The sequence below is a fragment of the Habropoda laboriosa genome, unplaced genomic scaffold (assembly GCF_001263275.1).
Source record: "Habropoda laboriosa isolate 0110345459 unplaced genomic scaffold, ASM126327v1 scaffold423, whole genome shotgun sequence".
NCBI lineage: Eukaryota > Metazoa > Arthropoda > Insecta > Hymenoptera > Apidae > Habropoda > Habropoda laboriosa.
In genome coordinates this window covers 492536-514672 of record NW_017100606.1, presented here as the reverse complement: position 1 = coordinate 514672, position 22137 = coordinate 492536, and the positions used below count along the sequence as shown (strand labels likewise).

Here is a 22137-nt window from a genome sequence, read left to right as displayed (position 1 = left end):
AAATACAGCCACTAAAAGATCATAGCGGAGTATTACTACTACTCGCTAATGATTTTTCGTTGGAAGCATTTGGTACAAAGGAAAGAGGGAGAATTTGGCAAAAAAAAAAAAGTAATATCACCTCTATTCGTAGCCTATCTTGGCTTTTCACTTTTCCCTTAATTTTCTTTATCTCGAATATTTTTCACAATGCATCAAGTCTCGCAATTTTTTTCTCACAACGATAATTTCACTTCTAATACCACCGAAACGTTCGTTCCCTTTATGCAAACTATTATAGTCCCATTTTTCGTGTAATTACCGATATTCGTGTTCAGAGTGTGTGGTTAGAATAATTTGTAAGTTACTCATCAATTCTAATTTATATTCTATCTTTCGTGTAATTCATTTGTAATTGATTTTTCATCAATTCTAATTTATATTACAAATAAGGCGGACAGGGTCCGGACCAGACCTAATTTATTCCTAATTTAAGATACTCTTATGTGACACTGCTCGCTCCAAATAATCGTTAAATAAACACCTGAAGAATAATTTTCTAAGACAGTAGAGATGTTTGCAAGGTGCTACAACTTTTCTATCATTCAATTTTAATATTAGTCGGAACTTATTTTAACGAAATACACTTAGTATTTGTAATGAAGTATTTAACATCCAGGGTGAATCACGTGATGGTAATACCGACGGCCATCCTAAATCCCATGGGATCCATAAATATCCCCGAAGTCGTTTCAGGTACATTCAAACTTCGTAATTTAATATATTAGTTACGCTGACATATTGCCACTGTAATACTTACATAATTTAGCGCAAATCTAAGATTGTCTTTTAACTTCTTTCTTTGCAGAACGAGAGTTTCAGAAAAGGCAGGTTACCTTCCGCGATCTAGAAATATCGCAAGCCCCATTCCACCTCTAATTATTTTTATTTATTTGAACAATATCACTATACTTCAGTTTGACGTTAAAAACGAAAATTCTGGAAGCGTGTCAATTAAAGTATTTATCTTAGGGAACTGATACACCGTACGAAATGCGAACGCGCAGCAACTAAACAGGGTGAGGCTGGACGCGTGGTACAACCGGGCAGGGGGTGATTCTACACGTAAAAATAAACCGAAAATGAAGAATAACATTTTTTCGTAAGAAGCTTAGTTTTCGAGAAAATTGAATTTAAAGATTTTCTACAAACTTCTGTTTGCATATTTATGTCGATAAAGGGAGGTAATGTCACATTTCGCGAAGAAACAACGTAAATCTCCTGCAGCTCGAAGGAGAAGTTCTACAGGCTTTCGAACAATTAAAGCGCCAAAACTTGATTCGAAGTGTAAAAATTTGTAAAGGTCACGTTGAATTAGTTCATTCGGTAATGTACTTGTCATGGCATTATCACTGCTTATTAGTAAGAACATGAAGCCCAGAGATAGTTAAATGCACGCGTACACGATAGATATTCAAACTCGATTTTCTCGAAAACGAGGCTTCGAACGAAAAAATGTTATTCTTCATTTTCGGTTTATTTTTACATGTAGCATCACCCCCAGCTCGGTTGTTCCACGCGTCCTGTCTCACCCTGTGTATTTGACTGGCGCTGGGCGCTTCCAGAGCAGTGAACAGCATGCACTGTGGTAAACATCATCTTTTTGCTTCAATTTTCCCACAATCTCCCCAACTATTTGAACGGCGCATTCTATAGAAAAAACTTCATGGAATCGAATGGTATTTCGTTCAAATTGATCTGAGGTTGGGAGCATCAAATCGGCATTTGAAATTTTAACATCACGAATTGCTACATTTTTTGATAATAAATAAAATTTCGTGTACACGTTTGGACAGAGCATTCTTAAACTTTGAAGTGGGCGCAAGTAGAAAGTAAATTTTTCAAAAATTCTAATTATTACATAAATGGTGGTTTGAAAAAGAAAACCCTATATTTACCGAAAGAAAAATAACTTTAAACGTTTTTAAAAAATTAAATAACTGAAATATCGAGAAAATGACAAGCTATGTTATAGGTTAATACATTTTTATTTATAAATCAAGAAGAATCTTTTATTTCAGACGTTCTAATCCTTACCGGCGATGGCGGCCAGTATTTGATGCTCTAATAGAAGAAGTTTCACAATAACTTCTCCATTTTATAACATTTTTAGTTTTTAAAAATTGGAGAAAAAAGCTGAAAGCTACATCTATATAGCTCTGAGAAAAATTGAAACTTTTCATTCGGTAGTTTCCCATGAAAAAAATTCCCAAGCTTCACCTATTTTTAGATGCCTCAGGGTGGTGCACCCTCTTAAGCAGAACCGAAATATTAATACCGAAATGGTGAGTCGCTAGTTCATTTCGTTCAATTTGTCAAAACACTAACATTAAATATCTCAACAACTGTTCGAGATAAAAACCTAAAATATTAAACACACAGGGTACAGTAAAATCACTTTTTGGGCATTTTTGCGTCGATATACGTTTCCGAAATAAAACTTTATGCAAACAATTTTAAATAATAAAGCTCGAAACAACCGTGAACATTTTGGTTGCCTGCACAAGGGTTAAATCACGAGAGATTATCAGCAGATTCCGTCGGTTTGAGAAAAATCGGTACCTATGACTGAAGTTTGTGCATTTTCACGTGGAATGGCTCACGCGTAACCTATCGACACATTTTAAAATCACTATTGCAGGGGAAAAGGAAGGGAAAACTCACCAAGCTGTGACTGATGCGTTGGCGTTGGAGCCGGTCGAACCTTGTCTGGAGGACACCTCCTGGTGGCAGCTACGGTGGCAGGCAAAGGTATACTTGTCGATCCACCGCCAGGACCGCACCCTGCACCGCCAACAACCGCCTGCTTATTGTACGGAGACGGTAATCTGCAACAAAGAGATGAAATTAAAATGCTAAGCCCGAATAGAATCGATACTGTCATTCACACTGATACCATTTCTCGCCTCGCTGAAACAGTAATCGAACTACTATCGCAGCTTTGTCTTTTTGTATTTCGAATATCACTTTCTTTTCGATCTATGTCTCCTCGCAACAATACACAATTTTTCGAAGTAAATAAAGCTCTATAAGATTATACAGAACAGATGTTCTTAGGTTGCTGCATAATTCGATTTTTCAAAACAGCTTGTACTTACTTCGAACTATATACAGTGGATTCCGGTTAATCGGGACACATTGGGACCGGACTAATTTGTCCCAATTAAGCGGCTGTCCCAAAAAAAGCGAATTTCAACAGGCAAAATCTGAACGTGAAAAATGAAGCCAAAAACGATTTATTGAAAAACGTATGTAATATTCGATCTTGAATACAAATGTGTGTTTAAGCATGCAAACAAAGCTAACAATAAGTAACAAAATAACATTGATAAGTAATCAAAAATAAGTAAATAAACGCATATATTGTGTAATGTGCTTATATTCCGTTCTTCGGTATCTGTCCCAAATAAACGGCGGACCCGCTTAACCGGCGCCCTAATTAACCGGAATACACTGTATTTTCCATCGTTATTTATAACAGTTCGCCATTTATGTGAAAGTTGCTATATGTCTCTTTCATAAAGATCTTCAGATTTATCATGAAAAAAATAACTTATTGCACTACCTACGGCTTCAAAATTATTGAAGACTTTTCCGTCTACATTGGACTGCAATGATCGAAAAGTGTGAAAAGCTGTTGGTAACAGATTTGGGAAATATCGTGGACGAGGAATAAGTTCCCATTGCAGTTTCGATTTTATTTCTTTTATTTATCTCCTTTATTATTAAATAATGAAGGAAACAAATTTTGCTCTCTCTCTCTCTCTATCACACGGGAAATCGTCCGTCCCATTTAGCTTCCCATTGGAGCTATCTGGATTTTAACGGTTTGATATAGAGAACGTTATTATTTAAACCAGCTTCGTTACCGATATTTTGGTCGCATCGTCAATCAGTTTTCGCGCCTCCAAGCAACACAAAGATGTCCTGCGCACGGCACCCTTCGCTACGACGAAAGAAATGTGCGAGGACGATTGATGGGGAAGGAAGAATTCCATAGAAAGAAACGGTGTGTGGCATGAACACGAAACGACCACCAACGAGCCTCTTCCCCCTCGTGTTCTCGTTTACCAGTATTTTCTTTGAGCAACGTTAACGCCCTCGTGGAGTATCCTTTTTTTTTCCTCACTTCCGTTCTTTCCTTTCTTGTTGTACTACTGTTGCTCTCCTCTCGTCACCTTCGCTTTTCAAACAAAAGCATCAGTTTTTCTCACTCGATTTGGTTACATGTTTACTAAAATTTCGCGGATAAAAATTTCCGTTAATCCCTTGCTTCACATCACCGCGTTCTCCATTTGTTGTAAGTTACAACGTACAGTAAACGTGATGTAAGTCCTTTCATTCTTATATTGAGATGTTGAAAGGTTTGCGTTTGAATTAATTAAAAAATGTTGGCGAAATGATGATAATTATTAATATTGTTAAAGCAAAACGAGGTTTTTCTAGCTAAGTGGACTTAAACCACTTTCAGAAAAAGCATTTGTGCAATATATCGTTTTTATGTGAGAAATGACGACAATTAACAGATTAGAATCGAACAAAAAAATCAGAAAGCGCCTTTAACACGTAATGTTCGATGCTTAATTGCCGAACCGGTACGCGAGTTTAATCACACCTTGATTTATTCAGTGTGAAATGTTAAGAGCTAGTTTTATTTGCAACAGAGTGATACTTCAAGTGATGTCACCACGAGACAAGACCTCCAAAAAAGGGACGCACTTCTGCCTCGTTTCCTTAGTTTTATCCGCTCGGCCAGTTGCTGATTGGTGGCCGATTTCTTCTGGGGGTTGTAGGCGCTGACTCCTCATTGGAGGAGGTTGTTTAGGTGGGACGCAGCTCTTTCCAAGGGAAGGGGATTGTTGCTTAACATTAGAAAAACCCTATTTTTGGGTTTTTCTCAGGGGTTGCCGCGTGACTTTCCACCGCGCACGTGACCTCTTCACGGGGGGTAGGTACGCGCGAGAGGACCGGTACATCGGTCGTGACTTTCCACCGCGCACGTGACCTCTTCACGGGGGGTACGGTACGCGCGAGAGGACCGGTACATCGGTTTGGCGGCCAAGATAATCCGCGAGGGTTCGTCGCGATTTCTTGCGAGGCAACAGAAATACGGGCCGATCGAGATTCACGAAGGTTCCTTTGTCGCGGAATCATTCAAGACAGCATCGTGACAAATTGGTGATGATAAAAGAACGTTCGATAAAAAATTGATGTTTTCCGTAAGTTGAGCAGACGACAGCACAGTGGGTTGGCGTCAAGTAAAGGGAGAACGTGTCTTAATCTCGCAAGGAAGAGGCTGCCAGGATAGTGCGTTTCGCGAATATTTACAACAGCTATATCGGAAATTAATGTCCCCAGTTGGTGTTGCGAGTAGCAACGACATTGGACCTACGTTTCGCAATTTCTGTCGACTTGCAACTAAACGACATATTAATATGGCGATATGTAACGTGCCTCGGCTGCAAATATCCTCTTTACGATGTCTGTACCCGTCGTTTGCAAGAGAGAACGGCGTTTTTTCCGAGTGGCGGTACGCCGCGAAAAACGTTATTAAGCTTATAACACCGAGAATGAAATATCGAGAGTAAGTTTGCATCTGTAAAGCCCTTTCACGGACTACGTTTCACCGTTCAATATTGCAAACCTAACGAGGTATAGGACGAACTTCGAAAGCTCCCTAAGAGGCTTAAATGAAGTATGATAGTCGAATGTAACGAAGCTAAATTCGAATTTAATTGGATCACTTTGTGATATTAGTTTCCAAATGACAAATGTGTATGTTCAAGAACACAACATAGAGAGTATCTCTTTCTAATCGGCATATAATAATGTCTTTAAACGCCTTGCACCAATGCCCTACTCTTATTCCACTAGAACCGCAATGTAAATCGAATAAAATAGAACACATTGAACACGTCAACTTGTACAAAGTTACGAGAGTTTTGAGGATTTCACAGCCCGGTATGATACAGTTTATACTGTTCGAGGGTTTCGAGTGTAAGTCTTGTGCAGGATATGTTTCCCAACGTTTCGCCAGCATAGCAACTAGCTTCATTAGGAGTCTGAGGACGCACTGATAACGTACTGGTGACGTACACTATTATCAGTGCGTCCTCAGACTCCTGATGAAGGTAGCTAGAATGCTGGCGAAACGTTGGGAAACATATCCTACTGGACACGGCTTAGGGTAAGAACATAACGAGCAAGTTTAAGTTAACAGGGTATTCAGCTGACTGAGAGAACAAATCAAGTAAAACAAATGCGGTATCACACAGAGAGGCGGCTGTCTAATCAGTTCGCAGCACAGTTGCCTAGAGTGCTCAGCAAACCTCTAATTTTGTTAATAATTTTATTTATTCTCAAGTGAAAATGAAAAAGTGTGTTCTGGCCTCTTGTTCGAAGCGAACTAAATTCTAGTCAGCAGAACAATCACGCTACGCACACTCTATCCTGACTTGGTACACATCAAGTTTCATTGAAATCAAAATTTTTTTTTCAGCGATTTCCCTTCAGATTAACTTCTGTAAAATTGATACTATTTTTTATACAGAGCGGGGCAAAAACTTTATCCACGTGGAATATTTCTGTTATTTGTGATAGCATGAGAAAATGTTATGGCGAACATAATACGATGTGAATGCTTCTTACATGAGTGGAGGAGCAGAGAAGATTCCACGGTTGTTGCTATTTTTTTTATATAAATTCGCTATATTTTCTATCAGACAGCCCAACGTAAGCTTCGATACTTGCTGTATTGAATACCATTCGTTCTCGTAACACCTGTTTTACACTCCGATACACTGAAATGCGTAAAAGGTTGCTATAAATATTATCAATTAGCTGTAATTATCAGTGAAATGGCGTGACCTCAAGCTTCGCCATACGAGATACGAGGCAGCACAAGCGAGTCATTATATGCTTAAATGAATGCAATTAATTACAAATCTCTTTATCGGGTTGATACAGCGCTCTTTTAGCTGTACACGCATTATTAGGGCAAATCATGTATCAAGCGGAAAGAGTTTCATATACTACGTCCGTGCGTAGCTGTCCACACACGCGCGTATCGTTGATTGTGCCGTGTGTATTCGCGCGATATGGTCACATCGGAGATAATTAATGCAGATACATGCACATATACAAATATGCACCGGTACCCGTGGATACAACGCGGGGGAAGAAGCTTCTGTTAATTACTCAAGCTTCTGGCTTCCATATCTGACGGGAGGGCCTCGAGGATCAATATCCGATTTCTCATCCCTGCTACTTCGAGCATTCCCTTTGCACCTCGGTCTCGTACACCCACTTTCGAAAATTTCCCGGTTTCTCGACGACTGAAATCAAATCAAGCCTGCTCGGGTGCCTTGCGTACGAGGTGTCGTCTGAACTGATGGTACAACGTACGAAAACATCCAAAGAACACGACGAAAGCACACGATTAACACTAGAACAGCCGACCGGGTCAAAATGGACCCATTGGCAACTTTCCAGGAAAAGTGAAGATGATCGTTTATAACTTTCCAACTTTATTTTCTGTATGTATACTTCTATTTGTGTCGATACGAAATAACTAAGAAAAATATCAAATATATATATATATATAGTCCCTTTCCTTCTTGAAACCCTTGTACGATAGAAATTTTGCTATGGGTCAAAATGACCCTGCGTTCGTCTCCCGCGTCCGCCTAAAACCATTCGCCTTCCGAGGGTTGAATAAAAATTCGCCGATGGGTCCATTTTGACCCAGCCGGTCGTTCCACTGTTAACGATTTTTATATCGACGAAAAGGTATCCCTCGAACAAAGGAAACAACGCTGAGGTAAAAACGGTCTGTAACAGAGCTCTCGAGTAGTGCTGTGGACAAAGCTAGGAGTAAGTGACATCGACAGTCATTAAAGTGAAGTGGGAAGCAACGGTTGCGGTGGAAGTGTACGCTCTATCGTCGAAGCATAGCTCTCATTCTTAGGCCAGGTGATCATTGCTGTATTCATACGAGAAGACGTGGCTTACTGCCCGAATATCGCTGTGTACTCAAGCTAGTATGACCACTGCCCTACAGGCAACTTGCTGAGCTGCTTTGGCCTATGCTGAAATCGCCACGACAACGGTTATCACACAGTGATAAAAAAAAACATAGAATTTCATTTTAAAAACAAATAAATTAAATCTCCTCTAGGACTCAACTCACGTAAAATTATGTTCGTCTCCAAATCGTGCAAGTTTTGTATACAACATTTCTCCATATTACTGCAAATAAGGAAAATATTCCACGTGAACAGAGTTTTTGCTCTAGCCTGTATATTATAATTCATAACGTTTACATACCTCACGCACACACAGAATTCCCAAGAATTTATCTCCCGGATAAATCTGTCTTGGTGGAAAAGGTTTAATTGGTTTCGAGTTTGGTATTGAGTCAAAATGCGATGCGATAAGAGTCTATTTTTACGGTAGATATTCCATAGTTCGTGGTGAAAGAACCGTTGCACACTTTGCTACTTCAACGCATACGTTTGCTCATTTCCTCTAGTACAAGCACATTGATTTTCCTCTCGAGCCGTTACTAACCTTTAGGCTCCTTTTGTTCGTTACCAAAACCATTTGAAAAAAAAAATGAATATTAATATTAAAAGATGTAATAATATCAATTGCATCGATAATAGTAATATTAATAGCATTAAAGTTACTATTAACAATATTTAGATCCATACACTTTTTCTAAAGCTATCAAAACCGTATAATTGCCTTATAATTGAAACATTATATGTTGTTCACATTATTACACGAAACTTAGTCTTTCGAATCGCAAACACTTACAAATGACACTACTTATTAACGAGTGTACACTGCCGTTGATAAGTATTAGGCATTAGGACACCTATTATGTTCGTACAGAAAGCATTATACAATTTAAATTACATTTCTTCGTGAAAATTAGTATCGTACATCGGTAAAAATGCACAGTTCACACTATGCACTTTTCAACATTTTTCTCGTAAGTGATAAATTTGTAGGAAAAATAAAAGAGGATTAATTTTCATTACTCTTTATACGCAACACGATGTCTTGAATAGATTTCTTTAAATTTACAATGATTTTCGCGCAATGACGATACCATGAATTTTTTTCATAAGACAAGTTCAACAACCTGCAACAAAACTCATTTTCAAGTTCAATTTCGTGTCAATGTTTGGTGCGGCATAATCAATCAAAAGATTTTTAGAAGTTTTATTATCCTAGTTGTACTACGAAATTTCAGACACCATCTTTTTCAGGATCTTAATAATTTTGCAGTGACTGTTTAGGTTTGCTTCACACTCGATAAGTGTCTTAATACTTATGAACGGGAGTGTACATCTTCCGGTCCTCAACAATCTTATGCTGTTTTCGTCTTGACATCATATTATTTAGTTTTATTTTCAGCTGAATACATCGTACCCCTTTCATTCACGAGAGACAATTTTTTTGTATTGTAATCTGTTTGCTGACACAGCGAACTGGCTATCACAATCACTCGATGAAGTAGCAAGTGAAACAATTTCACAACTACCGGAGTCAATGCTGGAATTTTGTTCAATCACTGTCAACGAAGCTTTTCTAAACATTGAGATTTTGCAAAATGGGTTAATAAGAGATTAACAGTTTCTGATCAAGATCTGTCACAAGAGAAAAGAAAAAGAAATGAAAATTATTAACCCTTTGCGGCCCTACGACGAGTCAGACTCGACTTAGGAATTTTCGCCTTCAGATATTGTACAGTGATAAATTATAAATTATACGCGATAATAAACCATTTTTTATACATTAATATTATACTGAAACTTAGTGTTTTAGAACTAATATTACGCTGAAATATTGAGATAAGGGGAAACTACATGGTACTGCCCGAGAGTGACCAAAAGAGTGCTGACTAACTGGAGTATTTGGACCGCAAAGGGTTTCGGGCTGAAATTTCACACAGACGTTAGTTCCATCCTTACTAACGTCTAGAAATTGTAAAAGTCCAACACCAAAAATCCTTACCGCCAAGTTTTGGGGTTCAAGCATGGTCGGGCGTCCTCGCTCGTTCTCCGGCTTGTTCTTCGTTTGGTGGTTTCGATGGAAAGTAGAAACCTGGTCTGATAGGGGTGTAAGCTAATAAACTGAGGCACCCTGAGTCCTTCTAAGGACGACCCACACTAGTTGGACCGCAAAGGGTTAAATATGTTTCAAGGGGAAAACAAAATTTCACCTTTTGTAAAGAAAATGTATGTTATTCTTCGGAATTTGTCGTTGAAAATGACACAACTTATGAAAATCACAATAGGAAATGTTCTATAATATTTTTTCGTATGACTATATGTCCAGAAATTACGAACATACCTTTCCTTTCTTCCAAATTGTCGTGTAACTTTCACCTTTTTCAGGAATTGTTTTATATACCTACTTCAATAAGGAAATTACAATTTCTCGTTCAACGAAAATTTGTAAACACGGACAAAATTAATGGAAAAAAGGAGTAATAATAATGTTCTTACCCGAAAGCTAACATTGTCAAAGTTTATGTACCTTTTTCTCAAAAACTGTAACAGATATTGAAACGAAATTTTAACCAGATATTCTTCGTGTTAACTACCGGGACAAAATTCGTGCGGCTTTGTTATCAACGATAAACTCAAGCCGAATTCCTTGCAGTAGTTCACAAATCTAACGCATAAGGTTGGAATCGACGCAAGGTTTTATCTATTCAGTTGGTCACTGAAGTCCATTTCAAAATCGTAAAAATTCAATTAGGACCTGTTAACAGGAAGAATGTGCTTCGTTTGCAGCACAGCCTTCTCTGACTCGTCAAAAAATAAAGGATGTCGGATGAAAAGTTGTATCACATCCTCCTCATAGTCCAGACCTGTTTTCTTATAGCTGTCACTTATTTCCGTCTATGTCAAACTTATTCGCAAATAAACACTTTAAGAATGATGTCGAGATCCATCTCTTGCAGGTAAAACTCAGTATTTTTATATTAACAGAATGTGTAAGCTTACGGAGCGTTGGGAATGAGTTATAGGAGCAAGTAGCTTTGTTGAATAAGATTAATCAGAGTTAAGTAAAACTCAGATTACTTGAATTCTACACTATAAATCCACACGAACTTTTCTCCAATACCTAACACCAGTGTTGAACAATCTCATCTATACTTTTGGAAGCCCTAGGCGCGACATCATTACGAGGCCTCAAAAGAACAAATCTATTTCGGTTAATCAAATTCATACACATTCTTTTCTAGTTTTTCCTAATTCCCGTTGATGTCAACCTCTTGACGAACAACGGCGTTTCCGTTTTCACGTTATGAATTTAATATTTAAAAATAAGTATTGTGGGGTTTTTGGTATGAAAGAGGGAGAGATGGGGAGAGAGTTGGTGTGAATGGCCTGGAAAGGAAGAACGAATGAAAGACGATCGTGCGTGGCGCATTTGTTTATGTTTAGACGATAACATGGGTTGTCAAGCCGATCGCGACGTGTGTGTGTTCGATAAAAAGTAGAGGGGTGTGTGTTTGACCAGCGAACGAGCAGCATCGAACCGTGAATATTAGGAGAGCGAATTACATTTTCTGTGACAAATAAAGATGATATTAGTGAACAGTACTTTTCATTTCATACACATAAAAAGTAATCAACAAAATCCCACAGTATTTTATTTAGCAACTATAACACGAGGCTGCATTTTACATTGCTGCTCACGAGAGGTAAGGTTTTAAAATTCGGCCCCAACTTGCGCCTAATGCGCCTTATGGCGAGTGGTGGCCCTAAGTATTGAAAACCCGTCGAGCAAACGATATTTTCAATTTGCCGGTGGACGAGCAACTTTTAAGGCTCGCTTCGTAGTCGTCGGTGACAGTCGATTGTCGATAAAAAAGAATCAAGTGTCGTTAACAACTTAACGGCGATAAATGACAGGTCTTGAGGACGGAACAACGTGCAAAATTACGGTTTTACTCGAACGAAACGAGTAGCCTGGAGAGGCGTGCAGTTGCCACAAACAGGCTCTGTGAAAGCGCGAACGATGCATAAGCCCATGCCAATAGCCGGTCGTATCTTCGAGGCTGGATCTAATTGGTGGACCGATTTGAAAAATCCTGCGGATCGAGCTGGCTAGTTCCGAAGCAATTAGAAGGAATGTCGTCGGATGCCTCGGTGTCGATAGGCATCTAGCGTAGCTTTTACCTGACCGAGTTCAACCTATATAACCTCATGAGCTTAGGCAGATGTACACCGAGAGAGAATCCAGGGCCGTTATAAACTCTCCTCTTCCTTCTGCTGGTTGTAACGTACTGTAGAGCGCCGCTTACGTGCATAGTTCTGCACCTTGCATTGATAACCGTGGATAAAGACTGGTCGGCCGATCTCAAACGCAGGTTCTGCTAATTGTCAACAAGGGAAACCTCCTTTCAACCGAAAAATTCGGAATTTTATGTAAATGAGACGAAACGTTACGGAAAATCCTTTCTGATAATCTTCGCCACTGTGTTTTATTTTCTGGATGCAACTTTTCAAGAGATGAAGATAAAGAAACAAGTTCCACCGGATAATTTTTTTTATTATTTACATATTATTAATTTCACAAAAGTCTGCATCTCAATACGTCGTCGCGAGCAAGTGTGTTAGGTTTTCTGTAGAAACGGTTTATGGCACGATCGACCGGGAACGGTTATTTTTGAGTTGAGGATTTTCGTTTATTCCTTGCACGGGTCTCGTTACATCCCGAGGGTCACTAGAATTGCTTTGCTAGATTTTTAGTAATTTGTGTCCCTCGCGCTCAATAACCTACGAACATACCATAAACCACGAATTTCCGAACGGCCTCCGAGTCACCCGGAGGAAATTCCAGATTTTTGGGACCTTCCGCCCATCCCTCGTGATCGTCTCCCGCCCTTCCAAGGTGACAGCGCGCTAAGGGCGCACTGAAAGGGCGGTAAAGACGATATTAGACACGCTGATTGGCAAATGCAATTGTTAACCATTAACCACTCAGCGTGTCCCAACAAAAATCCCTCTCACGGACGTCCGAGACGCGACGTTGGAGGGTCAGTCGTTCAACCACCACGAACAAGGAGAACCAAGGAGCAACCAGCTAACATCACGCGATATAAATAGATCAATTTACAAGTCCCAATCATATTGGGTGGTCCTTCGAACCAGTATCCAGACGGCACAACATCGAAAGTTCATTGTAACAACCACGGGTATTAACAAAGTGTAAGAGGGATTTACTACCCCACGAAATTGTCCGAGCGAATAACTGGTAACGGAACGTAACACACATTTACGAAACAAATTTATCATTGTAAATTGAATAAAATTTCTTTGTTCAATTCTGACACGTCGTCGAGAATCGATTGAAAAATGTAGCGACTGTGTGATCGCCTGAACTTTTTGCTCTTAACCTTTTTTGTGTTCTGCTTGTCTCGTTGGCGCGTCGCCCCGGTCAGCCCTCGCATTTCCCCTTCCCTGGTCGCATTTGGGTCCCTTGACGAGGGTGAATTTTGGGTCGGAGGCTAAGACTCCCACTCACGTTCGGGCCTTGGACACCGCCCAACGCCAACCACTCACCCTCAAGGAAGGGGTGTTTTGCGTGAAGTACGCGTCACCTGGGAAAAACCCAGGGTAACGATACCGCTCGCTCGCGAGAACGTGCCTGGGCTCCCGCGGGTTTATGATACGTCAATTGCTATTGAGATGCACGAAGGAAAACTCCAAATTCTCCGCTTTTATGAGAGGTTTGGAGCCCTCCTGACAATAAGGGATAATTAACGAACGAAAACATTAAACGCGTATTCAAACCTTAATCTCAAAAATAGCAGAGTCGCGTCCGTATCGTAAACCTGGTCTAACTTAAGTATCCTTAATATTATTTGTTTCAGTAATTTAAGTTATCTGCTCAATTATATTCGTAGTTCTTACTAATGCAACGAAAGATAAGAGGAAACTACGTGAAAACCTTTTTTTGAACGACTGAACGATCCCTGATTGGGCAGATAATATTTTCTGGTAACAACGCCCGGCAAAACTTTCTTATCATCTTCGTATTGTTGGTTTGTAAAAGATAAAAACGTTATAGGTATTACTACAAAGAAAAAATGATTGTTTACTTCGATAGAAATTTGATTTGTTTAGTTTGTCGTGTATTATGAATTTCAAATATCACGAAAACTTTTTTAAACAAAAATGTATGGTAATGAAGCGATTCTTCGAACATAGAAATACGTCTTTAAAAGGTGTCCTGCTTCTTTCAAGTATTTTATGTGGAAGGAAAATATACTTAACTGAAGGGACAAAGAAACAACGTTTCTACGTTGCCGCTTGAAAATCTGCATGAAAAAGCATCGAACTTAAGAATCTCCTAAGAGGACTCTGTATGTTTAGACGCGTGCATATATACCCATGAGATTGCTTCCATAAAATTAGCATAATACAAAAGTTTAATCCTTTTCATACTGTATACCCTTATTAACACATTCACGTCGGGGCGTTTGGAGCGGCACTTGACACGGGTACGGGGTGATTTCGTGTCTGTTTCTTTCAATCGCGTTACGTTGGGGAAAAATTGCTATAACTAATTGATATTTTTCAAAGAAATTTTATTTCATTCGTGAAACATGTTATGGCATTTCTGAAGAGAAATTGAACAATTTACAGTGTTTTATAAATTTATTTTCAGACAGATGAAAATTAGTGAAAATCTCAACGACGCACATCTGTGTCATCTGTATCCAAGTAAAAGAACCCGAAAAACGCACCAGTGCGTCGTCCGACGCCAATGTGTTAAGATTGAATTCAACAGTCCGTTTCATTTCGTTTCTTTTCTTTGACACGTTCACTGCCAAGATACGAGATAACTCGTAGTTGGCAGTTTGGCTGGTAGAAGTTACATCCTATTTGGAGACGAAAGCATTTTTTTGCAAAACAGCAATTAAAATTAGTCATAATATAAAAATTAACATACAGTAAATTGAAAAAAAAAATGTTGGCGTCTAGAACAGATTTCTTCGAAATAGGCTTGACAGTCAACGTGTTAATGAATAAACACATTTTTCTCCTTTAACACGTTCGTCGCCACGTCACCCATATCTGGTGACGGGTATGCTTCCGTGGGGGCACCCAGGTATGGGTGACGTTCTTCTTATTCAAGTTAAATAGGATTTCGCAAGTAATTTATAAAAGATTTTCGACAATTGGGACAATATGTTGTAGTCTTTTTTACATTTTTTCTCGCTTCCTGGCGTTCGAGAATTTGTCTCTTCTTCTGGTAACATAGAACACAAATTCCAGCTAATCGCTCTGTTTACGTTCTTGCGCTCCGACTATCGGATTTGGGCCCCGCGAGAAACTCGACCGATTCACGCTGGGCGACGAACGTGTTAAGATATCAAGAACTTACTTGAAAAAATTTAACTAATCCATCGAATCCAACAACGTAGCTGTTGTGAATTTCAAAATTGAAAGATTATCGCGCGAATTGCAAAGAAATGTAATTATCAGAAGATTGAAACCGAAAGATAAATACGGATGCGTTACACATTGAGAAATAATGGGCACTTGTTCATCTGCTGTAGTAATTTATTCGCAATTAAACAAACGCAAGACAGATAGGACATCGTCGGAATATAAATTTCCAGCGGGCAGCAATGCATTTAAGAAAATGATCGCGTAACGAGTACGTTACTCGAATACTTCACGTGAATGGCTAATTCATTCGTGGTATTAGGAGATATTGTGTGTCAGCCGTGAATGCGAGCCAAATTTAGAGCCATCCTGAACCAAGCCGAGGACATAAATCTCGTACAGAGAATTATGTGTTACACCGGTTACAAAGGACAACCGAAAATTTTCTAAATTACTTAATTGAGCCCCACTCGCAAGGCAAAGTGATTAACTCCACTTTTTGATATTCTTTTAATTTTAGTATCAAAGCACGTGCTTGATACTTAATTCTTCATAAATAAAAAACAATTTAATAAATTTAGTCTGATGGAGTTAGTTACTTTGGCTTCTGATTGTGAGTGGCTCAATTATCTGTCTCGTGCAGTTTTCTGCACCTGTATCAACTAAGAAATAAGAACTTCTCCTTATGCTTTTCTCATTATCTTGACCAAAATTGATTCTCATATTATTAAACAAATGGCATAAACGTCTTGTTGTACAATGTCTCCTTATTAACCAGTAACTTTCTTGATAACCGTTGTTACTTCAAAGTTACAATATGTATTCGTTGTGATAAAATTGTCGAAATTGCTGAATTCACTGTTATTCTGCATTTATAGGTCGACATTTGCTAATTTTACGTTACATAAATTCTTTTACAGTCACGAAAAATATTCGGCCCACTATGTATTCGTTGTGATAAAATTGTCGAAATTGCTGAATTCACTGTTATTCTGCATTTATAGGTAGACATTTGCTAATTTTACGTTACATAAATTCTTTTACAGTCACGAAAAATATTCGGCCCATAGAGGGTTAAATTTACAATGGTTCAAGTTAGATTTTGGATCAGATGTGCATTTATTTCACTAGGATTCTAATAAATAAGAAAGGAAATAAAGAAGCGGCAACATATGAAGACAGTCACGCTCAATCAGCCGTAGAGTCAAGACGTCCGCGTGCATCAAATCACAGAGTGACAGTCGAAGTGAATAAAAAGCAGCGCTAGTGGTAATCGGTGCCTCCTGTCGTGCTAGTGTAGCGCCTTCAAACCGGTCGACGATGCCTCCAAAAATGGAACAACTAAATGAGACAGCTGAGTACAACAGTCTTGCAACCGTCAACGCTGCAGAAAGAAATCTAAAATGCATCAGACTCACGGAATCAGAAGAATCCTACGCCAGGAAAAATGAAAATACACCAAGCCGAGACGAACTACCCCTTGGAGGAATGAAGACTGCACTGAAAGAAAGCCATGAGGCATTTAACCACATGAAAAAAAACCCTACCAGTGAAAACTTAATTCAATTCAAAAAACTTTGAGCTGTTTCTCGTAGGACAATCGAGGAAAGCAAGAAGAAATCGTGGGAAGCATACGCCTCGTCTCTGTCAAATCAAACAACTGTGGCAAAGTATCGAGTGTATCAACGGAGGCAATTCCTAGAATTAGAGGAGAACAGAGTGATAACTAATCCAAAAAATATTGCCAACACCCTGGCCAAGAAATTCAAACAAAACTCGAGGGATACCATTCGTCAAACTTCCTGGCGAATACCGCGAACCACGAGAACCAAATCCAAGAAGCACTGAAGCACCAGGATGAAAATAGTACAGACCCCGCACTAAATTTAATCATAACCATGGAAGAACTAAATAAAGGACTCCTCGCCAGGACCAGATGAAATTTCAAACAGATTGTTAAAAAGCCTCCCGACATCCGGAAAAATCCACCTACTCAAGATTTTCAACTGCACATGGATTCGTCGGGTATTTCCTGATAACTGGAAAAAAGCTGTAATAGTACCAATACCCAAACTTGAAAAAGAAAACAAACGTAAACCGGAGAACTACCGACCAACAGCACTTACGAACACAATGCGCAAATTACTCGAAAAAATAATAAACAAAAGACTTAAATGGTTCTTGGGAGTAAACAACCTCTTAACTCCATTTCAACACGGATTCCGGCAATATTGCTCCACCGTAGACGTCTTAACTAATACAAGAACAGATATATGCGACGCCTTGCAAAAGAACGAATACCTTATGGCAATCTGACTAGGTGTCGAGAAAGCGTGCGACACCATATGGAAACCTAAGATCACCAAGTCACTTATCCAATCGAATATCTAAGGTCCCGCGCTAAATTTCCATCCAAGTAAGAACCAACGACACACTTTCCGATCCTACGGAAATAAAAAATGGAATACCTCAGGAATCGGTGCTTAGCGTGACGTTGTTTCTAACGTGGAATAAACGACGTAGCGGACAGGATCAAGAACCCAGTGAGAAAAGACCTGCACGCAGATGACCTCATCATTGCGCGCAGTGGAAAGAGCCTAAAAACGCAATAGAAAAATTGGTACAAGAAGCCACAAACCCTACCTTTAATTACATATTCAACAACAGATACAAAAACTTTTATGCCAAAAAACCCAAACTACCGACTCCTCTCCATAGCGAAATAAACAAGTAACTACCTATCCTCAACCACAGTAGAAAAAACACCCGCTATCGAACGCAAATATGCCAAGTATTTCCGGATAAATAGATTAGATATGTTATACTTAAGCCGAATAAAAACAGACATAAGCGAGTCACACAGAAACCAAAGTGATTCGCTCCGCTTTTTGATTTTCTTCTAATTTTAGTATCGAAGCACGTGCTTGGTGTTTAATTCTTCACAAATAAAAGAAATCTGATGGAATTAGTCACTTTGGCTTCTGAGTGGCTCGAATCAGAGAATTATCGACCGATAGCTTTAACAAACTGTATGTGCAAGCTACTAGAAACAATCTAGCATTCAACTCCATCCTGGCATCGAACCAATGTGGATTCCACCAATATTGTTCGACCTCAAATGTCCTGATCCATGTTGAAACTAGCATATGTGATGCATTTCTAAAAAATGAATATCTTACCACAATATGCTTAGAGATCGAAAAACATACGATACGATACGAAGACCAAGAATCATCGACTCTTTCACCAAACTAAAAATCAATTTAAGTTAGAATGGAACCCTTTCTGAGTCAGCTGTTATCAAAAATGGGGTACCGCAAGCGTTACGCTGTTCCTGATAGGAATAAATGACTTTGTAAAAAAACATAAATCCCCTGGTCCAAGCAAACCTGTTCGCAGACGATCTCACGCTAAACTGTAGTGGACAAAACTTAAATACAGTTACAGAATTACTGTAGTTAAGCATAAATAATCGCCTGCAATGGTCCAATAAATCCGGTCTCAAATTCCCTCCCCAAAAAGACTGAATACGTCACATTTACAAAGAAACGTAAACAACACCAAAATCCACCAAAACTCTATATAGAAAATAATGAAATAAAAAAAACTACATGGACTCATCTTCAACAAAAGACGATCCTGGATTCCACTAAAGAAAACATGCACACAAAGACTGAACATTATTGAAGCTTCAGGAAATAACAACTGGGGAGCAAACGAAGAAATGATCTTAAAAACCTAGCAGGCACTGATTAGATCCAAAACAGACTACGGTTCAATAATATACAACACAGCAAACCAATGTGCATTAAAACTAATTGAACCGTTACAAAACACAGCACTAAGATTAGCTACTGGAAGGTATCGCACAAGCCCAATTAGCGGCATACTATTCAAAGCCAAAGAAACAAACACTCGACAAAGAAGAAAGCTCTTGAGCAACCAAAATACCCTCCACTCCTAGCAACCCCTCCTATAACAATATATTTACCGACAGATACTCACACTTGCACATAATAAAGTCAAAGCTACCAGCACCGTTCCACATCAGAATTACTAAATACTCGAATATACCCCGAAATAATAACAACACCAGTTACTGAACGCAGTCACGGAAAAATAGCGCCGTGGACCATAAACCCCCCGAAATTAACACAGACCTTGTAGACTCTCTTGAAAATCAAACAGATAGGCTAGAACACAAATCGAAATTTCTAGTATTAAACAATAAGTATTTACGCTAAAATAAATTTTACACTGACGCATCAAAAACAGATCAAAGAGTAGGATTCACCATCATCACCGACAACACGGTTATTAACCCTTTGACCGCGGAGCGTTCAGAAACGAAACGGACCAATCGTGCAGTGGTTTAGCTGCAACAGCCGTGACAGATTCGATTTATATTCGATTTTTGTGGAAAACACTCTGAGCAGGAAGCGTATGATGCCAACACGCGAAAAGCAAACGCGTTTGTGTATTGTCAGGCAGTTGTTTAAAACAAATTAACGGCGCCTATAGACGCTGTTCGCAGTTAAAGGGTTAAACAACGCTGTGCCAAAGCTGCGTCTCTCTTCACAGCCAAAGCATACGCAATTCTCGAAGCTCTCCAAAACGTACGCACAAACAACCTCCAATTCCACATCATCTACGTGGACTCTACAAGTGTAACTAAAGTCACAAATGTTGAAGCAGAATGGTTCATGAGTACTGCATGGAAAATCGACATCCTAGAATATTGGTAGGTTTATGACACGTCCGATAAATATGGTTTGGGAATGCCTGCGAACACCCCAGGTACAAAAGTGCACACTGTCACGTTTTGTAAGCAGTTCTAATTGTGCGCCCGTCTTGTCTACATCTGTCTGAACGTCTTCTAAAATGTAATTATTTACCTTACTCCACACGAGTTGTTTATTTAATATAACCCCTCAACAACAAATAATCCTAGGAAAAGTAAATGTGAAATCATAGAATCCATCCAAGAAACATGCACAGATCTTACCGATAATAGCAAACACGTAATCTTTACCTGGGTCCTCTCTTACCAAGGCATAGCTGGTAATCAGAAAGCTGATACTACTGCAAAAGAAGCAATATTTCTTCCACCAATTGAATGCCAAAAACGAAACCCGTACGAAGACCTCGCAAATACAATACAAACTAACGTAAGAGAAGAATGGAACAAACTATGGACCAGGACTAAAAGAACCAAAACCTAGGACATGGTAGAAGAGTTTTATCAACCAATACCTAACTACAACGTGAGCAGGAAAGAAAAAACCATTATGACTGGATTTAGAAGTGGCCCATTCCAAAATAACCCATGAACATCTAATAAAGAAAACGGAACCACCTTTCTGTAACCTCTGCAACCTCTATGAGTGCAGAAGATTTCAAGATCAACGCCAGGATTACAGGGTGTCCTAGAAATTAATCCCATATTTCATTTTTGAATAACTTCTAAAAGAAATGAAACGGTGCGAATCTTTTTATGTATATTAATTATCGAAGCTTGGGAGTTAAATATGGAAAACGATATTTTCCAGATGGCCACTTCTATTCGCGACATAAATTCGAGACATTTCTGAAGGTGTGCGCGGTAATGTTAATTCCTTGGCGAGTATTCCCTTTAATTTATCGAATTGTTGTCGATTTATCAGCGAAGGCTCTTTAAGGAATACGAGAGAAAGATATCAGGGGCTGTCAGGTCTAGCGATTTGGGCGACCAATCGATACTGCCACTTTTGGAGTTCAAACGGCCTGAAAACATGTGTTTCAGAAGTTGTATCGTATCACATGTCGCACTGTTGGAACCATATGTTTTCTAGACCCAACTTGTACACTTGGCGTGATAAGAAATTTCGCAACATATGTCGTGAAAATATTGTGTAAAACAGTGCTTGAAGGATTCAATTCCTGAGCACGATGACGAAGAGAGATGTTCGGTTCTTGTTCAACACTGTCACGGACGCTTTGAATATTTTCCGCCGAGCATCCGGTTTGAGGACGGCCAGAATGTGGTTTAGCTGCCACAGAACCAAACTTCCGGGAATTCTTGGCCGAATGCTTAATTGTTTTCTGATTAAGCACGCGATTTCGGTCCAATTATCCTCGCAATCTTCTTATACGCAACATTAGCGAACACTGATTTGCAATATAAATTTCTGCACTAAATTTAGTTAAAATACTAACTGATAGCGTTGCGTCGTACCGAAACGACAGCCAATTAAGTATGAGATTAATTTTTTACAAATATTAATTAATTAATTAATTACAAAACACCAACCTTTACTACAAAATCAAGATACCCCAATGTAAGAGAAAATCAATTTAAATTCGTCGCTAATGACCTGATTAAAAAAAAAGAAAATACGAAGAACTATTTTATTCAATCTTGAATAAAATATAAATTCCCGTTTTGTCAAATCAATACACCACAGACATTTATTTTCTAACTCATTTGACATACTTATCAAGCATTCTATGGGGCAGATATTATGTCATCCCGTAAGTTCGTGCTGAAAGCAAAATATATTTCAATAAAGATCCAAGAAAATTTGATATCGACGACATAAGGGTCTTACCAAAAATTTAAAAAAAAAGAAAAATTGAAAAACAGACTGTAAGACCGACTCTCGAGTGCTTGAAAGGGGCAGCACGAGGAGAAACCGCG

General features: G+C 39.0%; 1 protein-coding gene across 1 annotated transcript in view; it reads right to left on the bottom strand.

Annotated features, from left to right (window-relative positions):
* The window catches only part of LOC108576714 (protein sickie), a 334182-nt gene that overhangs the window by 223950 nt on the left and 88095 nt on the right, over positions 1 to 22137 (bottom strand). Inside the window, exon 5 of the mRNA XM_017939771.1 lies at positions 2704 to 2867. Coding sequence (XP_017795260.1) covers positions 2704 to 2867 — 164 coding nt within the window. The remainder of the gene's footprint in view (positions 1 to 2703; positions 2868 to 22137) is intronic.